The 22,908-nt window shown below is 41.7% G+C and overlaps 2 protein-coding genes across 2 annotated transcripts; both read left to right on the top strand.

The window, feature by feature from the left end:
* The first annotated feature begins 4,139 nt into the window (after positions 1 to 4,139).
* LOC122145516 (agglutinin-like protein 2) lies at positions 4,140 to 12,174 on the top strand. Its single transcript, XM_042759272.1, has 9 exons — positions 4,140 to 4,386; positions 5,659 to 8,066; positions 8,147 to 8,341; positions 8,492 to 8,590; positions 9,028 to 9,166; positions 9,254 to 9,654; positions 11,386 to 11,484; positions 11,924 to 12,084; positions 12,150 to 12,174. Exons 2-9 carry the CDS (start codon positions 5,709 to 5,711, stop codon positions 12,172 to 12,174), a joined length of 3,477 nt encoding a protein of 1,158 aa, XP_042615206.1. The 5' UTR covers positions 4,140 to 4,386; positions 5,659 to 5,708.
* A 1,692-nt stretch (positions 12,175 to 13,866) lies between these two features.
* LOC109076803 (putative ferric-chelate reductase 1) lies at positions 13,867 to 17,553 on the top strand. The gene is made up of 10 exons (XM_042759386.1): positions 13,867 to 14,095; positions 14,229 to 14,423; positions 14,530 to 14,628; positions 14,873 to 15,011; positions 15,094 to 15,371; positions 15,591 to 15,788; positions 15,923 to 16,021; positions 16,326 to 16,464; positions 16,542 to 16,730; positions 17,024 to 17,553. The coding sequence occupies exons 5-10, from the start codon at positions 15,120 to 15,122 to the stop codon at positions 17,068 to 17,070; spliced, it is 924 nt and encodes a 307-aa protein (XP_042615320.1). The 5' UTR covers positions 13,867 to 14,095; positions 14,229 to 14,423; positions 14,530 to 14,628; positions 14,873 to 15,011; positions 15,094 to 15,119; the 3' UTR covers positions 17,071 to 17,553.
* Positions 17,554 to 22,908: the final 5,355 nt, after the last annotated feature.

Here is a 22,908-nt window from a genome sequence, read left to right as displayed (position 1 = left end):
CGAGGCAAAAAAACGTCTAGCGCTCCATCGCCAGAGTGTGTCTGCCACGGGTGGGGGAAAGGGGACACCGGAGCTGACCCCTCTTGATGAGAGACTGGCGGCAATTATTGGGGAATCCCTATTAAGTGGAGTGGCGACTGAGGCGGAGGGGGACACTGACGCGCCAGATGCACCGGGTGACACAGGTAAGAGAAATAAGTAAAATGAATGCAGTCAAGTCACATGTATGCAGGCTACACAATAACAGTTTATTAATATAGAACAATTTTATTTCAGTTGCTGGGTGTTCCAGCGGGGCCAGTGGTTACGATGCTGCAGCTGAGCAGCCGTCTGGACCCAGCGTCTCCACGGCACGCGGCTCTCAACCCTCCAGCAGTGGACGTGTCCTCACCGATGCAGTCCTTGAAATGCAGAGGGAAGTCATTAGTTCAATCAGAGAGGTGGCCAAGGAGTTGGGCGAAATCAAGACTGCCCTGACTGAAATAAACTGCACGATGAGGGAATTCTTGAATAAATAATATTTTCCACACCTTTTGTTGTTCTTTACAAGCGACGCATCACTTCCAAACGCTGGCGCACAGCAGCAGCATTTGGCTCAAATGCGTGGGGATGGGGTTCAGGGTCGGGGCCAACACAGCAATCGGCGCCAGGGGGTAGAGGCACGTTTTTAAAGCTGTGCCACATTGTGTAGCACAGCACATGCCAGCATGATTTGGCACACCTTTTCAGGCGTGTACAATAACCTCCCTCCAGTGCAGTCGAGGAGCCAGCGCCATCTGCCCTTAAACAGGCCGATGGTGCGCTCCACTATAGCGCGAGCTCGGCTGTGGCACATGTTGTAGTGCCTTTCCTCTGCACTATGTGGGTTGAGGAAAGACGTAAGCAGCCACTGTTTGAGGGGATATCCACTGTCCCCTGCAAGGATAGTGAAAGGGTTAAGACATTGAAGTACATTAAAATGTGAATGTCTATAATCAAACGTACCTAGAAGCCAGCCATCACGTATAGCACCAGCCTCGAGTCTGCGTCCAACACTGCTGTGTCTTAAAATAAATGAGTCATGGGTTGACCCAGGCCACCGAGCTACTACATTAGTGAGCAACATGTCTGCATCACAAATAATTTGGACCATTGATTGAATGAAAATGCTTTCTATTAATGAAAGTAATTTTCATTAATGTTCGGTGCCCTTATGGCAACATGAGTGCAGTCAATAGCACCGATGACATTTGGGAAACCATACATAGCTGCAAATTGAGCTTTCTTGTTTGCCTGTTCACCCCGCCGTGTATGGAAACTTTATGGAATCATGGGACGAAGCTATTATGCCTTTTAACACGTCTGGCATTACCCGGCTAAGGGTCGGCTGAGATATTCCTGACCTGTCAGCCAATTCCCTCTGAAAAGTGCCAGTCGCCAGGAATCCTAGTGTTGTTAGGACTTGAAGTGGGACTGGCACGGCGTGGTTCCTCCGAGTGCTCCTCTGTAACGCCGGGCCCAAAAGCCCGCAGAGGTCCAACAGGACGGCTCGAGGAAGTCGGAACCGGCTCATAAGCCACTCGTCCTCGTTTGCCAGCAAGTCTTCTTGCTGTCTAAAGATGCGTTCACTCCGAATTCTTCCATTTGCCACATCTTCTAAGAGCGCAAGATCAGCCATTGTGCGTCATTACGCATTGTGATGGGGCATTTTATTTCCATCCATTTAATTGCATCTGACAAGCTACAGATGGTCGGTAATAATCGACGTGGAAATGGGAAATTGTTCAGCGCAAATGTAATTTCTTGTTGCTTTCTGAATGGTTTAGACATACGCCATACATAGTTTTATCGAAAATAAAACAAAACTAAAGGCATATGCATGAATACCATAATTCCGTAGCTTATGAAGAAATGTTTTACTATGAAAACAACTTTCCCCAGTGGACAATTAATACATCTATCTATCTATCTATCTATCTATCTATCTATCTATCTATCTATATATCTCCTTAATTATCTATCTATCTGTCTGTCTGTCTATCTAATTGCAACTATATCTGCTCCGCCAGACGGACACATTGACGAGAGTATCAGTTTTGTACATTATTTCGTTCTGTTAAGTATATTATTTATGAGGATGAATTGCACAACATGCCAATATTGCAGAACATATTTCACTTTTCTTTTTGCAAATATGTGTTCATTTGAATTTCTGTTGTAATTTTCGTTTGATTTTTTTTGTTTGTTTCACTGCTGATCGATCAAACGGGTGTTCGTGTAGGCTGTTAATTGTAAGACTTGCTTTGTGAAGTCTTCATGTTATTTATAAGAGGCAGTATTGTCATTTTCACTTTCACTTTCACGTGTTTCTTCCATCTGCCGACGGTGTCGCCATTTCTCATTTCACCCGTTTTTGTGCGTACGCCTGGGTCAGAGCTTGCGTGAAGGACCGCACATTTTCCCGTCAAGTTTGCTTTTTATAAATATCAATTATTGCGTAGAGAGTGGCGTACGCCTTCTTTTGTGCGTACGCAACGTTTATAAATGAGGCCCCTGGTCTTTAATAACGTTCTCAAAATGAAAGCGCAAAAACATCATTCACAACGTTTTTCTTAAATGTTTTACATGAACGCTGGTCTAATGTTACTGTTTCGGTTCCTATAACGTTTTGTGTATCAAGCGGGGAAAAAGAGGTTTTAAAACATTTGAACGTTCAGAGAAAATGAGCATAACGTTTTTATAACTTGGCTTGGCTGCTGTCTGACTCTGAGCTCAAATATAATACTCAACACTCCACTGAAGCTCATTGGTTTTGTGTTGGAAACCATCAGCCATAGTGTGATGGATTGCTGTTTGACGATGGTTTGATGCTTCATTTGATGGATCTTTGAATCAAATACTGTACATAGTAAAGGTCCACAGAAGTGTGAATATGTCACGTCTAATACAACTACGACCAAAATCTGTAGCGTGATTCTATTGTTATTGTGGTTGAGATAATATACAATATCTGTATCTGTGGTATTTACAAAGGAAAGAAAAGGCTAGTCGAGAAAATATTTCATGTAAAGCTTTTTAAAATCAGTTTTGCTTTGTCGTTTGTGTTCTCAGTCTGATGAGAAATGACAAAAGGTGTGTAAAAGAATGGAAATTATTTGTGCTTGAAGACGTACGTATTTCACATATTTGCCTGGGTGTGAAACTTCAGCAAACGCAGTCGCTTCATTGTCTATGTAACCATGTCAGAGAAACTGGTAAACAGCTCAACAGTAACTTCTGTCGATCTGTATGATCTATGTTGCAGATCTTACATAAAATAACTAACACTCCAGACAAGGTTGAGTTACCTAAAATAGGAGTAACAGTGGCAAAAAGAACAAAATAAAGGAATCATGATTGTTTCTACAGATACCAAGTTAGATGCTGAAGTTCTTGCACTGTCCTTTTTTGAGGCCAAAGACTCGTTTTGTCATTTGTTTATCTAGTTTGTCTTAAAAGGCTCTAGGAAAGACTTAATGCATGACATGTTGCTCTGACATTTAATTGTCAACAACTGGAAACAACAAAGTAATTGTCTAAACCTCACCCTGAGTAAATATTTGGAGAAGAGTCTGCACATACTATTGAACAAAGGCTCAAGTAGGCTGTGATACACGGCATCTGTCAACTCCTTCAAACTCTTGTGGACACCTTCAAACAATATACAATTATAACATTTGAAAATGAGTTAGTGAGATTTATCAGTCTTTTTGGCTTTAGTTATTTATTTGATTTATTTTAAACATTGAAGTATAGTTTGTGTTTTTGCTTGTATTATATGTTTTGTAATAGTACTTTTTTCTTAAAATTTTGCATTAAGGGGGGAATACATCCACCTTGTACTTTCTCTTATAAAACAGACATAAAAATGTCAGACATTTCATAACATCTAAATATTATTTAATGATATTTATCTGTTTCAAATTGGCTTCAAATTAACAACTACATATATTCACTTGTATAGGGGCCTTAAGTGAGAAAATGACCAGTGTTTGTCAGAGTCTTTTTCTGATGAAGAAAACTTGTCAATCAGGTGCATCGCATGATGACAGGAAAAACTGTGATTATTTCAGTTATTTTACAGCATCACCGGAGAAGTTGCAGGATTTGAGGTGAAAAGCGCAGCAGGAATGTAATTATAAGCTGTAGTTTTGTTACAAGAATGCTGCTCCTCCCTTTTGCCATAATAATGTATGTTGATTTTGCTTTCATGTTTGATTGTGCAAATGACGAAGTCTGAAGTAAAAAAAGAATTAAAGTTAAAACCAGTGTTTCCAACCCTCCCGGTCCCGCCCTAAGTTATTAAAGTCAGAGAAGCTCTAACACCTCCATCATTTATCCTAAACTCCTAGAACATCTCACACACAGGTAAGAAATGCTTTAAACTTTTTTACAAGTGGCTGTTAACCTACTGAGTGAATTTGCATGAATCAAGAGACAGATACGTGTTATGACATTGCATTATACAAAGATTTAACAGATGAGGTCTGTTCAAATAATTAGAAATGGCTGATATGTATTATGATTTTTAATGACTAAATGTCATTGCATCAGATTAAAAAAAATCCCAAAACTAACTTTACTTTTATGAGCTTTTTTTTTTTTTACTTTTAACTTTGTTTGCTTTAAGTGTTTGGGTAATCATTCATTAAAATAAATAAATAGAATTTGCTTGGATATTTTTGTTTTATAATTTATAGATACTGTTACATTTTTGATCGACTACAGGGTCCAACTATTTGTTACAGTTACTGTTTTTTCCTGTTTGTTCAGATACCAATGCATGCTGTTTTTTTTTATTTTTTATTATTTTATCTGAGTTTGATCATAAATTACAAATCTTATTATGCATTGTACTGAATGAATATTAGATAGCCTATCAATTGAATATATTTTATCTTTATATTATAATTCAAATTAGTTATAAAAATAGAAGTCAATTATGTATTATTTAATTTTTGGTACATTTTTACAAAATGTTGTGTCTACTCTGGAAAAAAAATAAAAATACTTTGTGTTATTGGACGGTGCTATCCTGTCTGAACGACCCAACTTTTCGAGAGACTATGGAATGACTAAGGAGCCACTGACTTCTAAAGCATACATTAAAAAAAAAAAGTTTTTAGTTGCAAAAATTTTATTTTTTTATGCTCACTTAGTTTTGAGGATGGATTTTGAGGATCTATCAAATTCTGTAATTTTACACTTTACCATAGTAAGAAGGTTAAATGGTTGCACTGTGTAGTATATAATGTTGTGTAACAAGAATTATTTGAAGATTGCATAGATAGCCTCTTAGTTCCATCAAACAAACAACCATTGCTGAGATAAAGAAATTAAAAGACATTAAGCAAAACTCGTATGTTAGTGTTAAGGTTAAATTGTTAAAATGCCATAATATTTATGAATACCATATTGCTAAATAAGATGTGGTAAATAAACTAAGGTGTTGATGAATTGAGGATCCAGGTTCATGCTTGTTTGTGTCTGGGAAGGAATGATAAAAGATTATGAACGACAAAGTCTTTCAGATAAAGCCTGCCTTTCGTTAATGGCTTTTAAAATCAAATTTAAATTATCCAAAATGTTTATTTTTTTTTGTTGATTATACAAGATGATTTGTTTTCTTTTAAATTATAGGTAACAAAAACTGCACGATTAACAGATACATAAGCACATAAAGATCACGGATGAGGAGTAAATGGATTTATGTGGCTATCCTGGGGATAGCATGCATGATGCTTGGAGTCAATGGGAGCAATACAACAAGCAGTAGCAACTCTACAGACAGCTGGATATCTTCTAACATGACCACCAGCCTGACCCAGACGCTACCAACCAACATGACCACCAACCTGACCCAGACACTACCACCCAACATTACCACCAACCTGACCCAGACGAACCCACCCAGCATGACCACCAACCTAAACCAGGTCGGTCCCTTCAACATAACTTCAAACTTAACTCAAACAGGACCTCCCAACATAAACCTTAACCTTACCCAGATGGGTCCTCTCAACATGACCACCAGCCTTACCCAGACTGGCCCTCTTAATATGACTACAAACCCATCCCTGATGGGCCCTCTCAACATGACCACAAACCCCGACCAGTTAAGCCCTTTTAACATGACCACAAACTCAACCCAGATGAGCCCTTTTAACATGACCACAAACCCAACCCAGATGAGCCCTCTCAACATGACCACAATCCCGAACCAAATGAGCCCTTTTAACATGACCACAAACCCAACCCAGATTGGTCCTCTCAACATGACCACCAGCCTTACCCAGATAGGCCCTCTTAATATGACTACAAACCTATCCCTGATAGGCCCTCTCAATATGACCACAAACCCGAACCAGATGAGCCCTTTAAACACGACCACAGACCCCAACCAAATGAACCCTTTTAACATGACCACAAACCCAACCCAGATGGGTCCTCATAACATAACCACCAGCCTTACCCAGACAGGCCCTCTTAATATGACTACAAACCTATCCCAGATGGGCCCTCTCAACATGACCACAAACCCGAACCAGATGAGCCCTTTTAATATGACCACAAACCCAACCCAGATGGGCCCTTTCAACATGACCGCTAACCTGACACAAACACACCCTTCCAACATAACCACCAACCTGCCCCAAACACAAACTCCCAACATAACCACCAACCTGACCCAGACAAACCCTCCCAACAGAACCGCTAACCTGCCCCAAACACACCCTACCAACATAACCACCAACCTGACCCAGAGAGACCCTACCAACACAACCACTAACCTGACCCAGACAAACCCTCCCAACACAACCACCAACCTGACCCAGACACACCCTCCCAACATAACCACCAACCTGCCCCAAACACACCCTCCCAACATAACCACCAACCTGACCCAGACAAACCCTCCCAACATAACTGCTAACCTGCCCCAAACAAACCCTTTCAACATAACCGCCAACCTGACCCAAACACACCCTCCTAACATAACCGCCAACCTGCCTCAAACATACCCTCCCAACATAACCACCAACCTGACCCAGACAAACCCTCCCAACATAACTGCTAACCTGCCCCAAACAAACCCTTTCAACATAACCGCCAACCTGACCCAAACACACCCTCCTAACATAACCGCCAACCTGCCCCAAACAAACCCTCCCAACATAACCACCAACCTGACCCAGACACACCCTCCCAACATAACCACCAACCTGACCCAGACAAACCCTCCCAACACAACCACCAACCTGACCCAAACACACCCTCCCAACATAAGCGCTAACCTGCCCCAAACAAACCCTCCCAACATAACCACCAACCTGACCCAGACAAACCCTCCACACACAACCGCCAACCTGACCCAGACAAACCCTCCCAACACAACCACCAACCTGACCCAAACACACCCTCCCAACATAACCGCTATCCTGCCCCAAACATACCCTCCCAACATAACCACCAACCTGACCCAGACAAACCCTCCAAACATAACCACAAACCTGACCCAGACAAACCCTCCCAACATAACCGCCAACCTGACCCAGACAAACCCTCCCAACACAACCACCAACCTGACCCAAACAAACCCTCCCAACATAACCGCCAACCTGACCCAGACACACCCTCCCAACATAACCGCCAACCTGACCCAGACACACCCTCCCAACATAACCGTCAACCTGACCCAGACAAACTCTCCCAACATAACCGCCAACCTGACCCAGACACATCCTCCCAACATAACCGTCAACCTGACCCAGACAAACCCTCCCAACATAACCGCCAACCTGACCCAGACAAACCCTCCCAACTTAACCGCCAACCTGACCCAGACACACCCTCCCAACATAACCGCCAACCTGACCCAGACAAACCCTCCAAACATAACCGCTAACCTGACCCAGACAAACCCTCCAAACATAACCGCTAACCTGACCCAGACAAGGCCTCCCAATATTACCACAAACCCGATCCAGACAGGCCCCCTCACCATAACAAATATTATAACAACATCAGGCTCTAATACTCTGTCACCAGTAAGTCAAACTTTTTTTCCTGTTTAAAAATGGAAGTAACCATCTTGACTGTTAAAACGCAAGTAATTTTTTTATTGCAGGACATCACTGGCAGGGATAACTGCAAGAGGGATAGGGCATGTTTCTCCGCTCCACCTTCCTGTAATCCAGGTGCAGAAGGTTCCTGCTATTTTCTTTCCACAAGAGGAGTAAGCGGAAATGCAGATAATTTTACTTTTGAGCTGAGTGGCGAGACAGATGGTTACATTGGAGCTGGCCTCTCTCGAGACAGCAGTGTAAGATATCAAATCCGTTTTTTTTTTTATCTTACATTTATTTTAGAGATTGAGATTAAGGTACTTAAAAATTAAACATTACATTCAATTAAATCAAAGAACGGTATCTGGTTGTCTAATCTATTTTTAATCTGCTTTTCTCACCCATAGGGTCAAGGTGCCACCGTCTATTCTTGTGCCAAATTCAATGGTGCACTGAGGTTAATTCGTTCCACACTGAACAATCAAATATTGATGCAGGATAATACAGTAAGGTCATTTTTCAGAGACCATTAATGCATAAAAGATGATTAAAATATAATAGCTTTGACTGCCTCATTCTCTAGGTAGTAACCTATAACACCCAACAATAAAACAATCAAATGCCTGTAGTTATTTGCTGGTGTAGAAGAATAGTGGCTCACACAAGCTTTAGTTCTGTGATATTTGAAGGCTTTTAAGCATGAACTGTGCATTTTAATCCCAGAGCATTTCAATAGTGTCTAAGTACTGCACTGCATTGACTAGCCAAAACTTACAGTACATTTTTTCAGACATTCTGAGCAAAGCTTGCTTGTATGTTTTAGATAATATTTGTGTCATCAATCAAAGATTTTCCAACAACGCTGTATATGCATTCTCAGAAGCAGTTTATGTTCCATCATAGCAATGTCAAATTAAGTAATGTTACTTCTGTTGTGCTGCAGTTTATCCCTGGAAGCTTCCAAGGCTCAGTCATTGGTAGAAAGATTCAATGCATTTTCAATGCTGCAGGTCTCAGCAGCACCACCCGTTCTGCAACCACAGACACTTTTGTCTTCCTTGTAACAGGCAGCATATTAAATGGTCAGTGCAACTCTCTGATCACATAAATGATATATATTTTGTTTTGAAACAGAAATAAACAATTTTCTTCCATCTATTCCTTTTTAGGTTCTCTGGATTCTCCAGTCAGTAGACTGACCACAAATGGGGCAGTGGACTTAAGCAACCCCAACAGCACAGACGTTTCAGTAATAACACCCAGTACAAATGCCACTGCATCTAATACCACAGCAACATCAACCACCACTGCAGCATCTACAAACTTGACCCAGACGATACTTCCCAACATGACCACCAACCTGATCCAGACACCCCCTTCCAACATAACCACCAACCAGACTCAAACACGCCCACCCAACATAACTGCCAACCTGACCCAGACAAACCCTCCCAACATAACCGTCAACCTGACCCAGACAAACCCTCCCAACATAACCGCCAACCTGACCCAGACACCCCCTCCCAACATTACCGCCAACCTGACCCAGACACCCCCTCCCAACATTACCGCCAACCTGACCCAGACAAACCCTACCAACATAACCGCCAACCTGACCCAGACAAACCCTCCCAACATAACCGCCAACCTGACCCAGACACCCCCTCCCAACATTACCGCCAACCTGACCCAGACAAACCCTCCCAACATAACCGCCAACCTGACCCAGACACACCCTTCCAACATTACCGCCAACCTGACCCAGACACCCCCTCCCAACATTACCGCCAACCTGACCCAGACAAACCCTACCAACATAACCGCCAACCTGACCCAGACAAAACCCTCCCAACATAACAGCCAACCTGACCCAACACACCCTCCCAACATTACTGCCAACCTGACCCAGACAAACCCTCCCAACATTACCGCCAACCTGACCCAGACAAACCCTCCCAACATAACCGCCAACCTGACCCAGACACACCCTCCCAACATAACCGCCAACCTGACCCAGACAAACCCTCCTAACATAACCGCCAACCTGACCCAGACAAACCCTACCAACATAACCGCCAACCTGACCCAGACAAACCCTCCCAACATAACCGCCAACCTGACCCAGACACACCCCTCCAACATTACCGCCAACCTGACCAGACAAACCCTCCCAACATAACCGCCAACCTGACCCAGACACACCCTTCCAACATTACCGCCAACCTGACCCAGACACACCCTCCCAACATTACCGCCAACCTGACCCAGACAAACCCTACCAACATAACCGCCAACCTGACCCAGACAAACCCTCCCAACATAACAGCCAACCTGACCCAGACACACCCTCCCAACATTACTGCCAACCTGACCCAGACAAACCCTCCCAACATTACCGCCAACCTGACCCAGACAAACCCTCCCAACATAACCGCCAACCTGACCCAGACACACCCTCCCAACATAACCGCCAACCTGACCCAGACAAACCCTCCTAACATAACCGCCAACCTGACTCAGACAATCCCTCCAAACATAACCGCCAACCTGACCCAGACACACCCTCCCAACATAACCGCCAACCTGACCCAGACAAACCCTCCCAACATAACCGTCAACCTGACCCAGACAAACCCTCCCAACATAACCGCCAACCTGACCCAGACACACCCTCCCAACATAAAATACAACCACAAACACGACCCACCCCCCAACATAACCGCCAACCTGACCCAGACAAACCCTCCCAACATAACCTCTAACCTGACCCAGACAAGGCCTCCGAATATTACCACAAACCCGACCCAGACAGGCCCCCTCACCATATCAAATATTATAACAACATCAGGCTCTAATACTCTGTCACCAGTAAGTCAACCTTTTTTTCCTGTTTAAAAATGGAAGTAACCATCTTGACTGTTAAAACGCAAGTAATTTTTTTATTGCAGGACATCACTGGCAGGGATAACTGCAGGAGGGATAGGGCATGTTTCTCCGCTCCACCTTCCTGTAATCCAGGTGCAGAAGGTTCCTGCTATTTTCTTTCCACAAGAGGAGTAAGCGGAAATGCAGATAATTTTACTTTTGAGCTGAGTGGCGAGACAGATGGTTACATTGGAGCTGGCCTCTCTCGAGACAGCAGTGTAAGATATCAAATCCGGTTTGTTTTTTGTTTTTTTTTCTGACATTTATTTTAGTGATTGAGATTAAGGTGCTTAAAAATTAAACATTACATTCAATTAAATCAAAGAACGGTATCTGGTTGTCTAATCTATTTTTAATCTGCTTTTCTCACCCATAGGGTCAAGGTGCCACCGTCTATTCTTGTGCCAAATTCAATGGTGCACTGAGGTTAATTCGTTCCACACTAAACAATCAAATATTGATGCAGGATAATACGGTAAGGTCCTTTTTCAGAGACCATTAATGCATAAATGATGATTAAAATATAATAGCTTTGACTGCCTCATTCTCTAGGTAGTAACCTATAACACCCAATAATAACACAATCAAATGCCTGTAGTTATTTGCTGGTGTAGAAGAATAGTGGCCCACACAAGCTTTAGTTCTGTGCTATTTGAAGGCTTTTAAGCATGAACTGTGCATTTTAATGCCAGAGCATTTCAATAGTGTCTAAGTACTGCACTGCATTGACTAGCCAAAACTTACAGTACATTTTTTTTCAGACATTCTGAGCAAAGCTTGCTTGTATGTTTTAGATAATATTTGTGTCATCAATCAAAGATTTTCCAACAACACTGTATATGCATTCTCAGAAGCAGTTTATGTTCCATCTTAGCAATGTCAAATTATGTAATGTTACTTCTGTTGTGCTGCAGTTTATCCCTGGAAGCTTCCGAGGCTCAGTCATTGGTAGAAAGATTCAATGCATTTTCAATGCTGCAGGTCTCAGCAGCACCACCCGTTCTGCAACCACAGACACTTTTGTCTTCCTTTTAACAGGCAGCATATCAAATGGTCAGTGCAACTCTCTGATCACGTAACTGACATATATTTTCTTTTGAAACAGAAATAAACCATTTTCTTCCATCTACTCCTTTTTAGGTTCTCTGGATTCTCCAGTCAGTAGACTGACCACAAATGGGTCAGTGGACTTAAGCAACCCCAACAGCACAGACGTTTCAGTAATAACACCCAGTACAAATGCCACTGCATCTAATACCACAGCAACATCAACCACCACTGCAGCATCTACAAACTTGACCCAGACGGTATTTCCCAACATGACCACCAACCTTATCCAGACACCCCCTTCCAACCTAACCACCAACCAGACTCAAACACGCCCACCCAACATAACCGCCAACCTGACCCAGACACACCCTCCCAACATAACCGCCAACCTGACCCAGACAAACCCTCCCAACATAACCGTCAACCTGACCCAGACACACCCTCCCAACATAACCGTCAACCTGACCCAGACACACCCTCCCAACATAACCGCCAACCTGACCCAGACACACCCTCCCAACATTACCGCCAACCTGACCCAGACACCCCCTCCCAACATTACCACCAACCTGACCCAGACAAACCCTCCCAACATAACCGCCAACCTGACCCAGACAAACCCTCCCAACATAACCGCCAACCTGACCCAGACAAACCCTCCCAACATAACCGCCAACCTGACCCAGACACACCCTCCCAACATAACCGCCAACCTGACCCAGACAAACCCTCCCAACATAACCGCCAACCTGACCCAGACACCCCCTCCTAACATAACAGCCAACCTGACCCAGACAAACCCTCCCAACATAACCGCCAACCTGTCCCAGACAAACCCTCCCAACATAACCGCCAACCTGACCCAGACAAACCCTCCCAACATAACCGCCAACCTGACCCAGACACACCCTCCCAACATAACCACCAACCTGACCCAGACACACCCTCCCAACATAACAGCCAACCTGACCCAGACAAACCCTCCCAACATAACCGCCAACCTGACCCAGACAAACCCTCCCAACATAACCGCCAACCTGACCCAGACAAACCCTCCCAACATAACCGCCAACCTGACCCAGACACACCCTCCCAACATAACCGCCAACCTGACCCAGACACACCCTCCCAACATAACCGTCAACCTGACCCAGACACACCCCTCCCAACATAACCGCCAACCTGACCCAGACACCCCCTCCCAACATTACCACCAACCTGACCCAGACAAACCCTCCCAACATTACCACCAACCTGACCCAGACAAACCCTCCCAACATAACCGCCAACCTGACCCAGACAACCCTCCCAACATAACCGCCAACCTGACCCAGACAAACCCTCCCAACATAACCGCCAACCTGACCCAGACAAACCCTCCCAACATAACCGCCAACCTGACCCAGACACCCCCTCCCAACATAACAGCCAACCTGACCCAGACAAACCCTCCCAACATAACCGCCAACCTGACCCAGACAAACCCTCCCAACATAACCGCCAACCTGACCCAGACAAACCCTCCTAACATAACCGCCAACCTGACCCAGACAAACCCTCCCAACATAACCGCCAACCTGACCCAGACACACCCTCCCAACATAACCGCCAACCTGACCCAGACAAACCCTCCCAACATAACAGCCAACCTGACCCAGACACACCCTCCCAACATAACAGCCAACCTGACCCAGACAAACCCTCCCAACATAACCGCCAACCTGACCCAGACAAACCCTCCCAACATAACCGCCAACGTGACCCAGACAAACCCTCCCAACATAACAGCCAACCTGACCCAGACACACCCTCCCAACATAACCGCCAACCTGACCCAGACACACCCACCCAACATTACCGCCAACCTGACCCAGACAAACCCTCCCAACATAACCGCCAACCTGACCCAGACAAACCCTCCCAACATAACCGCCAACCAGACTCAAACACGCCCTCCCACCGTGATTGCTAACCTGACTGCGACACCATCAGGCTCTAATACCTTGAACAACAGCAACGTCAATAATCTATCACTAGTAAGCCCTTTTTCTTGCTCAAAAATGCAAATAATAAGAATCCTGACTTGAAGTGAAAGTTGCTTTTAAAGGATAACAATTAATTTTTATAATTTTTTTCTTTCTTTTTAATTTGACCTCTTGTTCACTGCAGGATATCACTGGCAGGGATAACTGCAGGAGGGATAGAGCATGTTTCTCTGCTCCACCTACTTGTAATCCAGGTGCACAAGATTCCTGTTATTTCCTATCTGCAAAAGGAGTAAGCGGAAGTGCAGATAATTTTACCTTTGAACTCAGTGGCGAGTCAGATGGTTACATTGGAGCTGGCCTCTCTCGAGACAACAGTGTAAGAGATAAAATCCAAATGTTTTTTCAATCATGCTTCTTTTATTATATTCTAATATTTAAGAACTAGTATGGTTCCCTGACTAATTTACTTTTCACATCCTCAGGGTCAAGGAGCCACTGTCTATTCTTGCGCCAACATCAATGGTGCACTGAAGTTCTTCCGTTCCACACTGAACCATCAAAGACTGGCTCAGGATAACACTGTAAGGCCCTTTTCCAGAGCACCTTCTGTATAAAAAATACTATGCCAATTTTGAGCAGTGGATGTTCTTCACAGTAAAAAAATACAGTAGTATATGAAAACAGAAAATGGTACTATACACACAGGTCTCAAAGGTTGCCTTTAAAACCTGTGTTAAGATGCAATAATGCATTAAAGCAGATTAAAATATACTGTAACATACTAAAATAGACTTTCTCAGTAATAATATTTCTGTTTCGCTGCAGTTCATCCCTGGAAGTTTCCGTGGTTCGGTGAATAGAGGAAAGATTCAGTGCATTTTCAATGCTGCAGGTCTCGGCAGCATCACTCGTGCGGCAACCACAGACACTTATGTCTTCTTTTTAACAGGCAGTGTCTCAAATGGTGAGTGCAACACTGATCAAGTGACATATTTTTTGTTTTGCAGCAGACCTAAATCTTACTCCTCCCTTTACTCATTTTCCAGGCTCTCTGGATTCTCCAGTCACTAGAATGACTACAAATGGGTCAGTGGACTTAAGCAACCCTAACAGCACAGATGTTTCAGTAATAACACCCAGTACAAATGCCACCACAACAGCCCCGAACATCACCACATCTAGTTCCTCTTTAGCATTAAACACCACTACAGCCCCGAACACCACCGCATCTAATTCCACTGCATCCTCAAATACTACTGCATCATCAAATGCCACTGCATCTACTGCCTCTGGATTATCTACAGCTAATAATGTTACAACAAATGTAAGTGAGAACAGACTGGCGAGCCATTTTTTTTTTCATGTATATGAATGTGTTGCTTTTTGTGGTGCAGGTGAAGTAAAGCCATTGATGTTAAAAACTATTGTGATGTGTTGGATAGCAAATTACTATAAATTGATGAGTTTACTTATGATTTTATACATTTCTTAAATATTAATTTCAGCATTACATTTTGTGGCTAATCTGAACGTAACGTTGCAGGATAAGGTCACCAAGGACAACTGTAAAAAGGACAGGGCATGTTTCTCCACTCCAGCCAACTGTGATCCATCAAGCTCAAGTAGCTGCATTTTTGCCTCCACAAGAGTGGTGAACGGAAACTTAGACAATCTCACTTTTGAGCTCAGTGGGGATTCAAATGGTTACATCGCAGTTGGCCTGTCTCGAGACAAGAAGGAGGTCTGAAAATGATCAAATTTATTTCTCATATATGTCCATGCTTAAAAATAAAAATCCCTTTGTTAAAAATGTGATTTTGGAAAAACAAATCTCAGATTTGGATTCTCGGACTTATTAACCTTTCCTGCTCATAGGGTGATGATGACACTGTCTACTCTTGTGCCAATGACAATGGTGTGGCGAAGTTCATTCGTGCCACTCTGAACAACAACATTCTGACTCCAGATAAGACTGTAAGACTCCCTTTTACAGAGCATCTTCTTCAGTGCCAAGCTTTGCACAAAATATTCTTGACTATAAATGATGTGGTAATGAACAGAAGCAGGGATGGCTTTCAAATATAACATGTTTTATACAGTAGAACAGTAACAATGAAAAACAGTAACAATGCAAATGTTTGTTCAACAGCAGTGAGTGAAAAAAGCAAAACCCCGAGTAGAGCTGAAGGGTTTATAGAATGCTTTTAAGTAGAGGGTAACTTCACTCACTCTGACCCCTAATTTGCAGCAATACATTTGTACTTGATTTGTCTTGCAGTTTAACCCTGGATCCTTCCGTGGCTCTGTGAACGGCACAAGGATTCAGTGCATTTTTGTAGCTGCAGGTCTCAGCAGCAACGCCCGTGCGGCAAACACAAATGCTTTCCTCTATTTCTTCACTGGCAACTTTACAAATGGTGAGAGCGACACTATGAACGAAGACCTAAAAGAGATTTCAGTTAGTAGCAAAATTAAAATGTTTTCCTTTCCACAGGCACTTTAGGGTCTCCAGTCACACGAATGTTTACAAATTCATTGGTTGATCTAACCAACACTAGCAGCTCAGACGTTGCCATAATAACACCCACTACAAGCACAGATAATACTACCACTATTACGACTACTACAGCAAAACCTGCTACTACAGCAGGGAGCAATGCACTGCATCATGCTGCATCTCAGGGTAAGAACTCATCAGGGCAATGTCTTCTGGCAGAATCTGCATTTTGAGAGAAAATCTCTAGTGTGTTAAAAAAAAAAGAGTGAAACAAATGACTACTCTTTAGTTGCTAAATGCCCTTTTTTAAAATCTATTGGTGCATGATATGTATTTGCACAACAGATAGAACAAGTGTACAATACAGGAAAGTTTCTGACCTCTATAGAAGTAGTATCATTTTTGTGTCGTGCTTTAAAACTTTATGATAAAACATCTAAAGTTCCTTTATAAATAACTGATTTTTTTTCTTCTTTCAGCTGCTCTGGTAATTCTCTCAGGGATCCTTGCAGTGCTCCTGTTGTAAGGATTCTGCCAACACATTTGCTTTCTGAAACTGGTCGATGAGCACTGAACGCTTGATGAACCCAACACCAAAGTATATGTAATTCAGCATATTTATAACTGTGCAATAATGCGACTCTGGGAACAATGAAGAAAGAAGCAGAAAATATGGGGAAGAGGGCATTACATTATTTATTTAATCTTAGTGTTTGTGTGTGAGAGATTGTGTTTATGAATGTTTTTGCGAGCGTTAGTGTTTGTATTCTGCTAATGTACTGCTATTTAAAATCAGGCTCCTGCACAGAGAGGGCTGATGAAAATTAAAATCAGTATATTAATATAATTGTGCAAGTGTGAGCCATCATGTGGCTAAAATGATCTAAGATAATTGTTTTCAAATGTCTTAATTTATTGTTACTGTTGCCTCAAACCATTGATTTCCTGTAAGTTATAAATATAGTCTTTTTTTTTTAATATGCATAATAAAATGTTCAAGTAAAAAAAATGAAACTGGTAGATCAGTGTTTGGACTAAAGGTTAAAGTGGCAAAGAACAAACTAAATGCAAACAGCATGCATAGTCAGGATAGTAAATTAGTGAAACACTTCCCATATTGTTGATCAAAGTCTGCACATGCAATCAAGCACTACGGTTTTTCACAAGACATTTGTGACACTTGGTAGAAGTCGAATTAGACGCAACATGGACAGGTTATGTAGCATTCTCATGCACAAAAACTATGAACAAAACCACCCACCAATCAAACGTGTTTATTTTTAAATAATTAATCATCTTAGTACTGTGTTGGGTCACCAAATTGTGGACAGATAAAGTGCTTAATATTCAAATCACTTCAAAGGCAATGCAATAGATTAATGATATTTTAAATCTGTTTGATTTTTGTCTTTGCATTACAAAATGATGCAGAAGCAACAATCTGTTTTCTACTAACCTTTACTGATTAAAAAAATGGTGTAGAAACAATTCTTACTAAGAAATTGGTAGTAAATTTTACATTTAATTATGAAGTAACAGTGAATTAAACAATACATTTTGAAGTAGAAAGACTGTAATAGTATTTTGTTTTTTACTCTTTTAAAATTGTTTAACTTTATTTTTTTTTTACAGTGTTCTATTTTGATAAGGAGTGTTTTGTACACGTTATAAAATAACTCAAAATACAGATGCTCTACAGAAGAGAATAGGACAATCATAGTTTAAACTCAAGTTCACATAAATTCTTCTCTCCGCTGCGGCTGTCTGTCATCCTCCATTCAGCAATCAAACTGTGTGTCGCGTTCGGTTACTACAGTCAAAAAGATGAAACTCTCTTCAAGAGCGCACCGTAACTGAGGTTTAAAACTGTTCAAAGAAATAGATCATACTAATGCACAGATTTAATACACCACATATCAATATCTCTTCCTTTTGTACTACTGATGTCCGGTTTGCGAATGAATCATTCGATTTAACCAGTTAACTGAATCGTTTGAAACGGTTTGCGTCTCCAGTAAGCATTAATCCACAAATTACTTAAGTTATTCACTTTTTTAACGTGGCTGACACTCCCTCTAAGTCAAAATAAACCAATATCCCGGAGAAAACGGTAAACTGACTGAACTGCTGTGAAGAGAGAACTGAAGATGAACACGAGCAGAGCAGCATGTGTGTTGTACTAACTTTTCTATGCAGACTCGGAGGGCTGCGCAGCTGTGCACTGTGACTCTGTGTTGTTTCAAGCTCATCATTCTGTGCACAGGATGCACATAAGCGCTCTGTGCCACTCTATATTGGTGTCTTTAGCATTATAATAATTTTCTATGCGCAATTAAATATTATTATTTTTCTTTCTTATTCTGTCCTATCTATCATATGTTGCTGCTTTTATTACTGTGCTATACATGTAAAAGAAACTCTTTTACATTTCTATATAAATGTATATTCTTGTTTTTTCATGAATGTATTTTACAACAATACAAAGAGCAATGTGTAACATTTTACCAGATTTTAGACTTATTCACTTTTATTTGTAAATAAAATATTTCACTAGATTTTATAAAATTATTGTGCATCCATGATTTTTCTATTCTAGGGTATCTTTTGCTGCTGAATTATCAACTAACCTAGTTTATAATAGTATTTTTGTCATAGATTATGATTATAGAAATTCTACATTGATTTAAAAAAAAAAAAACTGCGCTGGTATTGGATTGGTATCGGCAGATACTCAGAATTTTTGGTATCGGATTGGATTGGTTCTGAAAAAAATGGTATCGTTGCATCACTAGTCTTTTATAGGACAAAGAATTTAACAGTTCATCAGCCTCAGTACAATTTTATGACGTTTCGCACTCTTCACACAATGTGACAAAATAAATTCTCAAAAAAAAATACTGCGTCTGTCTCTTTCAAATCAATTCACAATAGTAAACTCTTCAACAAAACATTACATTCAATAACCCAAATGTGCAAAATAATTGTAATTGTATGGTCAATTTAACTCTAAATGCAGAAAATCAATGTAGATAACACTTTTCCTTTCAAAACTCAACAGTATATTCAAAAATATTGATTGAAAACGCAAGAAATTATGAATTGATTCATTTAAAAAACAAGGTTCGCGAATCAAATGACCAAATTGATCAAAGTTTGTAAATCAAGTGATTTAGAACACTCGTTCGATCAGTTCAAGTTCAAAAGATGAAGTATGTCCGTTTCAAAAGCAAAAATCAAACAAGTTTGAAGTATCAGAGTCCTTTGTGTCCAAAAGAACAAGCTAAATTGTAATCCTCCCACCAGCTGATGGTTTCAAATCACAGTTCAAAGGTCCATGGGCAGCTCGCCATTATCGCGTACGAACCCAGATGATTCCACACCAAAGGATTATGTTTGGCACAAAACAGGAAACTATCGCAGGAGATCATGTTCATAGAAAGAATCACAGAAAAAAAAAGAAGAAAAAACGGCCTTGCAAAACACAAGGCAAACATAATAGTTAACTTCTGATTCAAACACTTCCATCACAAATGCATACACACACGTCTCAAACGACACATTAATACAACTTTTTGCCAGTTATTAAACACATTGACACTAATAAATCACTCTTAGTCTCATCTCATGACCCATTTAGCACTTTTACACGTGGTAGCTTTAGCACAACGTGCTAGTCTCAGCCTCAAGGATACGTTTTTTTTATGTGTTTTTGAGCTTTGGTTTGATTAAAAAAACAGCGCAACAATGCAGCGCAGCTGACACAGAAGAGTGTACGCCGCCTGCGTACACTGATTTGGAGAGACACAGAGGAGAGGAATTGTTAAATAAACTCATTATTTTTGTTTTCTTCGTGTACAAAAAGTATTCTCGTCGCTTTGTAACGTTACAGTTGAATCACTGATGGCAGATGGACTATTCTGACGATGCTTTTCATACTTTCCTGGACCTTGACACTGTTATTTATTTGGCAGTCTATATGGGACAGTCTTAAGTCCCAGTTTTCATCCAAAATATCTTAAATTGTGTTCTGAAGACGAACAAAGCTTTTACGGGTTTGGAACGACATGGGGGTAAGTGATTAATGACAAAAATATTCATTTTGCAGTGAAGTAACCCTTTAAAGTGGCAAAGAACAAAGCTAACTGCAAATGTAACGGAGTGAAATGGTATGTTAAATTATTGCATAAATGGGGACAGCGCCATCTTTGTGCTGTGTGATGTGATTTAGCGTGTGGAGTAGGGACCGCCCACAGCAGAGTTAATGAAGCATTGCTGTTGGTAAGTTGCACGTTTTTCGCGGTCTGAGAATTACCATTTATAATTGTCCTAAACAAACAAGTAGTTGCTTTATTGTGACTGTATCTTTCAATGAATATGTTGGGACTCTGTTAAGCCTTGTTTGGCGTCAAGTGTGTTGCTCAATATTGAGTTATAACGTGTTTAGAGACCTGATTGTAATCAATTTGTGTGTTGCCTTGTGTTTCATGTAGAAATGGTTAATTCTCTTTCTGAATCAGTGAAACCCTATTTACACACACCGTCTCCATTGTGCAGAAAGCAGACTGCCCAGGCAAGACCGTCACATTGGTGCCGTGAAGTTGTGATGCCGCTGTGTTGCTATGGGTCGTGTCTTCAAGCAAGTTGATTGAGATCACTGTGCTGCTGCATTAGGACTGGAAGCGTGTGTCATCGGTTAAACTGTTCGTCATCATTCCACAGCCTTTGGTGATTGAGGGACTCATTGACTTTATCCTTTATTGGACTTTTCTCTCTCTGCTCTTTGATATTGAGTTAATGCCTGTACGTATTATAGCGTATTTCATTCCCCAAGATGAGTAACAACAATAGATACTTACCTGATCAATGTACTCCTTTTCCAGTGGGTAGAGGCAGAGGAGTTTTAGGTTTCCCAATTCCCTTTCCGATGGACAGCCCCAACACTGGCAATAGCAATAGTAGACCTGGTTTTACAAGAGGGGTGTGTTTTGTACGAGAGTACGATACAGCAAACATGCAGTCAAATATTAATCACAGAGTAGCCTCCACATCTACACCCAACAATGATAGTGTGCCTGATATGTTAGGGCAGATGATTTCAATTGTCCATCAAATTGGCCAACAATTAGCAGAGAAAATTATGTCTCATCTCAGTTCCCATAGCTTTGACACTGACGCACCAAGTAAAAAACACACTGATGATTATAAGAATGACAGCCCCTCAAGCGTGGCTAATTTGTCACAAAACCAAGTGATTCAGCACAGAAAATTCAAGGAGCCACCTTCATTCAGAGGAGATGGTTCAGATACAATTGAAATTGAGGAATGGGAAGATCTGATGAGGACATTTGTTAAAAAGAGCAACATGAATGCGGATGAACACGTGGAGGAAATCATTGTACACCTGCGTGGTAAAGCTAAAGATGTAGTCAAATTCTGGATCAGGAACTGTGACTCTGCCACCACTGTCTGCCCAAACTCTGTCTACAGCCTGCTGGGTAAACATTTCAGTTGTAGTCATTACTCACCTGTTCCTCTTGCTGATTTTTACACTACTTTACCCGAGGACAACGAAAATCCATACGACTACTGGCTGAGACTCAACGGAGCTGCAGATGTCGCTTCTGAATGCTTGCAAGAGCAAGGTAAAACACTTGACAAGCCCAGCATGGAAATAGTCCACATGTTTATCAGACACTGCCCAAGTAAAGACTTAGCCTTAACCTTCAGAACCAAACCGATTGACAAATGGTCAGCCCATGAAGTACAGGCTGTGCTTAATGACTATCAATCTGACTTATTGTTCAAAGTCACCAGTACAGTGCATCGCAGCCAAAGTGAAAGAGTTTCAATCAACAAGATTGATGTTAACGCAGTTCCAGTGCCCGCTCCCACACTGTGCGAACAACCAAAAAGCACAGATTTCTCTGCCCTTGAAAAGGTCATTGACATGCTTGAAAAAGTTCTGCTAACCGATTCTAACACACCTCCATCTCATCCTAGACGCCAGCCTCAAACCCGATTTCCTAGGATTGAAGGTCTTGATGCCTTACCGTGCTCTATTTCTAATGATGCTGCCCATTCCGCCTTGATGCACTGTCATGAGCACCGACTATGTTTCCAGTATCAGTCACCAGGTCACTCCAGGCGTTCCTGTCTTCGGTGGAGAAGTCAATCCACTCAGCCCAGTCCGGAAAACTAGCAGGTCTGTGCACAAGGGAGGTTAGCACAGACCAGATTGAAAATCCTCCCATATTTGTGACACAAGATTATGAGTCTATTTATGAACAGAAAAAAAACAGTGTCTCACCTGATAAAACTGCTGTCTTTCAAAGAATACAAAGAGTCCCTAGAGCTGATTCATTAT

This window comes from Cyprinus carpio, chromosome A7, assembly GCF_018340385.1.
Source record: "Cyprinus carpio isolate SPL01 chromosome A7, ASM1834038v1, whole genome shotgun sequence".
Classification (NCBI taxonomy): Eukaryota; Metazoa; Chordata; class Actinopteri; order Cypriniformes; family Cyprinidae; genus Cyprinus; species Cyprinus carpio.
This window is presented reverse-complemented; position numbering and strand designations above follow the sequence as displayed.

Excerpts from the sequence above, each read along its gene's own strand:
- LOC109076803 (XM_042759386.1), top strand. The coding sequence starts at position 15,120 with ATGACTACAAATGGGTCAGTGGACTTAAGCAACCCTAACAGCACAGAT. Across the intron at positions 15,372-15,590 it reads CTAATAATGTTACAACAAAT|GATAAGGTCACCAAGGACAA; the intron begins GTAAGTGAGAAC and ends GTAACGTTGCAG. Across the intron at positions 16,465-16,541 it reads CACTGGCAACTTTACAAATG|GCACTTTAGGGTCTCCAGTC; the intron begins GTGAGAGCGACA and ends TCCTTTCCACAG.
- LOC122145516 (XM_042759272.1), top strand. The coding sequence starts at position 5,709 with ATGAGGAGTAAATGGATTTATGTGGCTATCCTGGGGATAGCATGCATG. Across the intron at positions 8,067-8,146 it reads GCTCTAATACTCTGTCACCA|GACATCACTGGCAGGGATAA; the intron begins GTAAGTCAAACT and ends TTTTTATTGCAG. Across the intron at positions 8,342-8,491 it reads GCCTCTCTCGAGACAGCAGT|GGTCAAGGTGCCACCGTCTA; the intron begins GTAAGATATCAA and ends TCTCACCCATAG.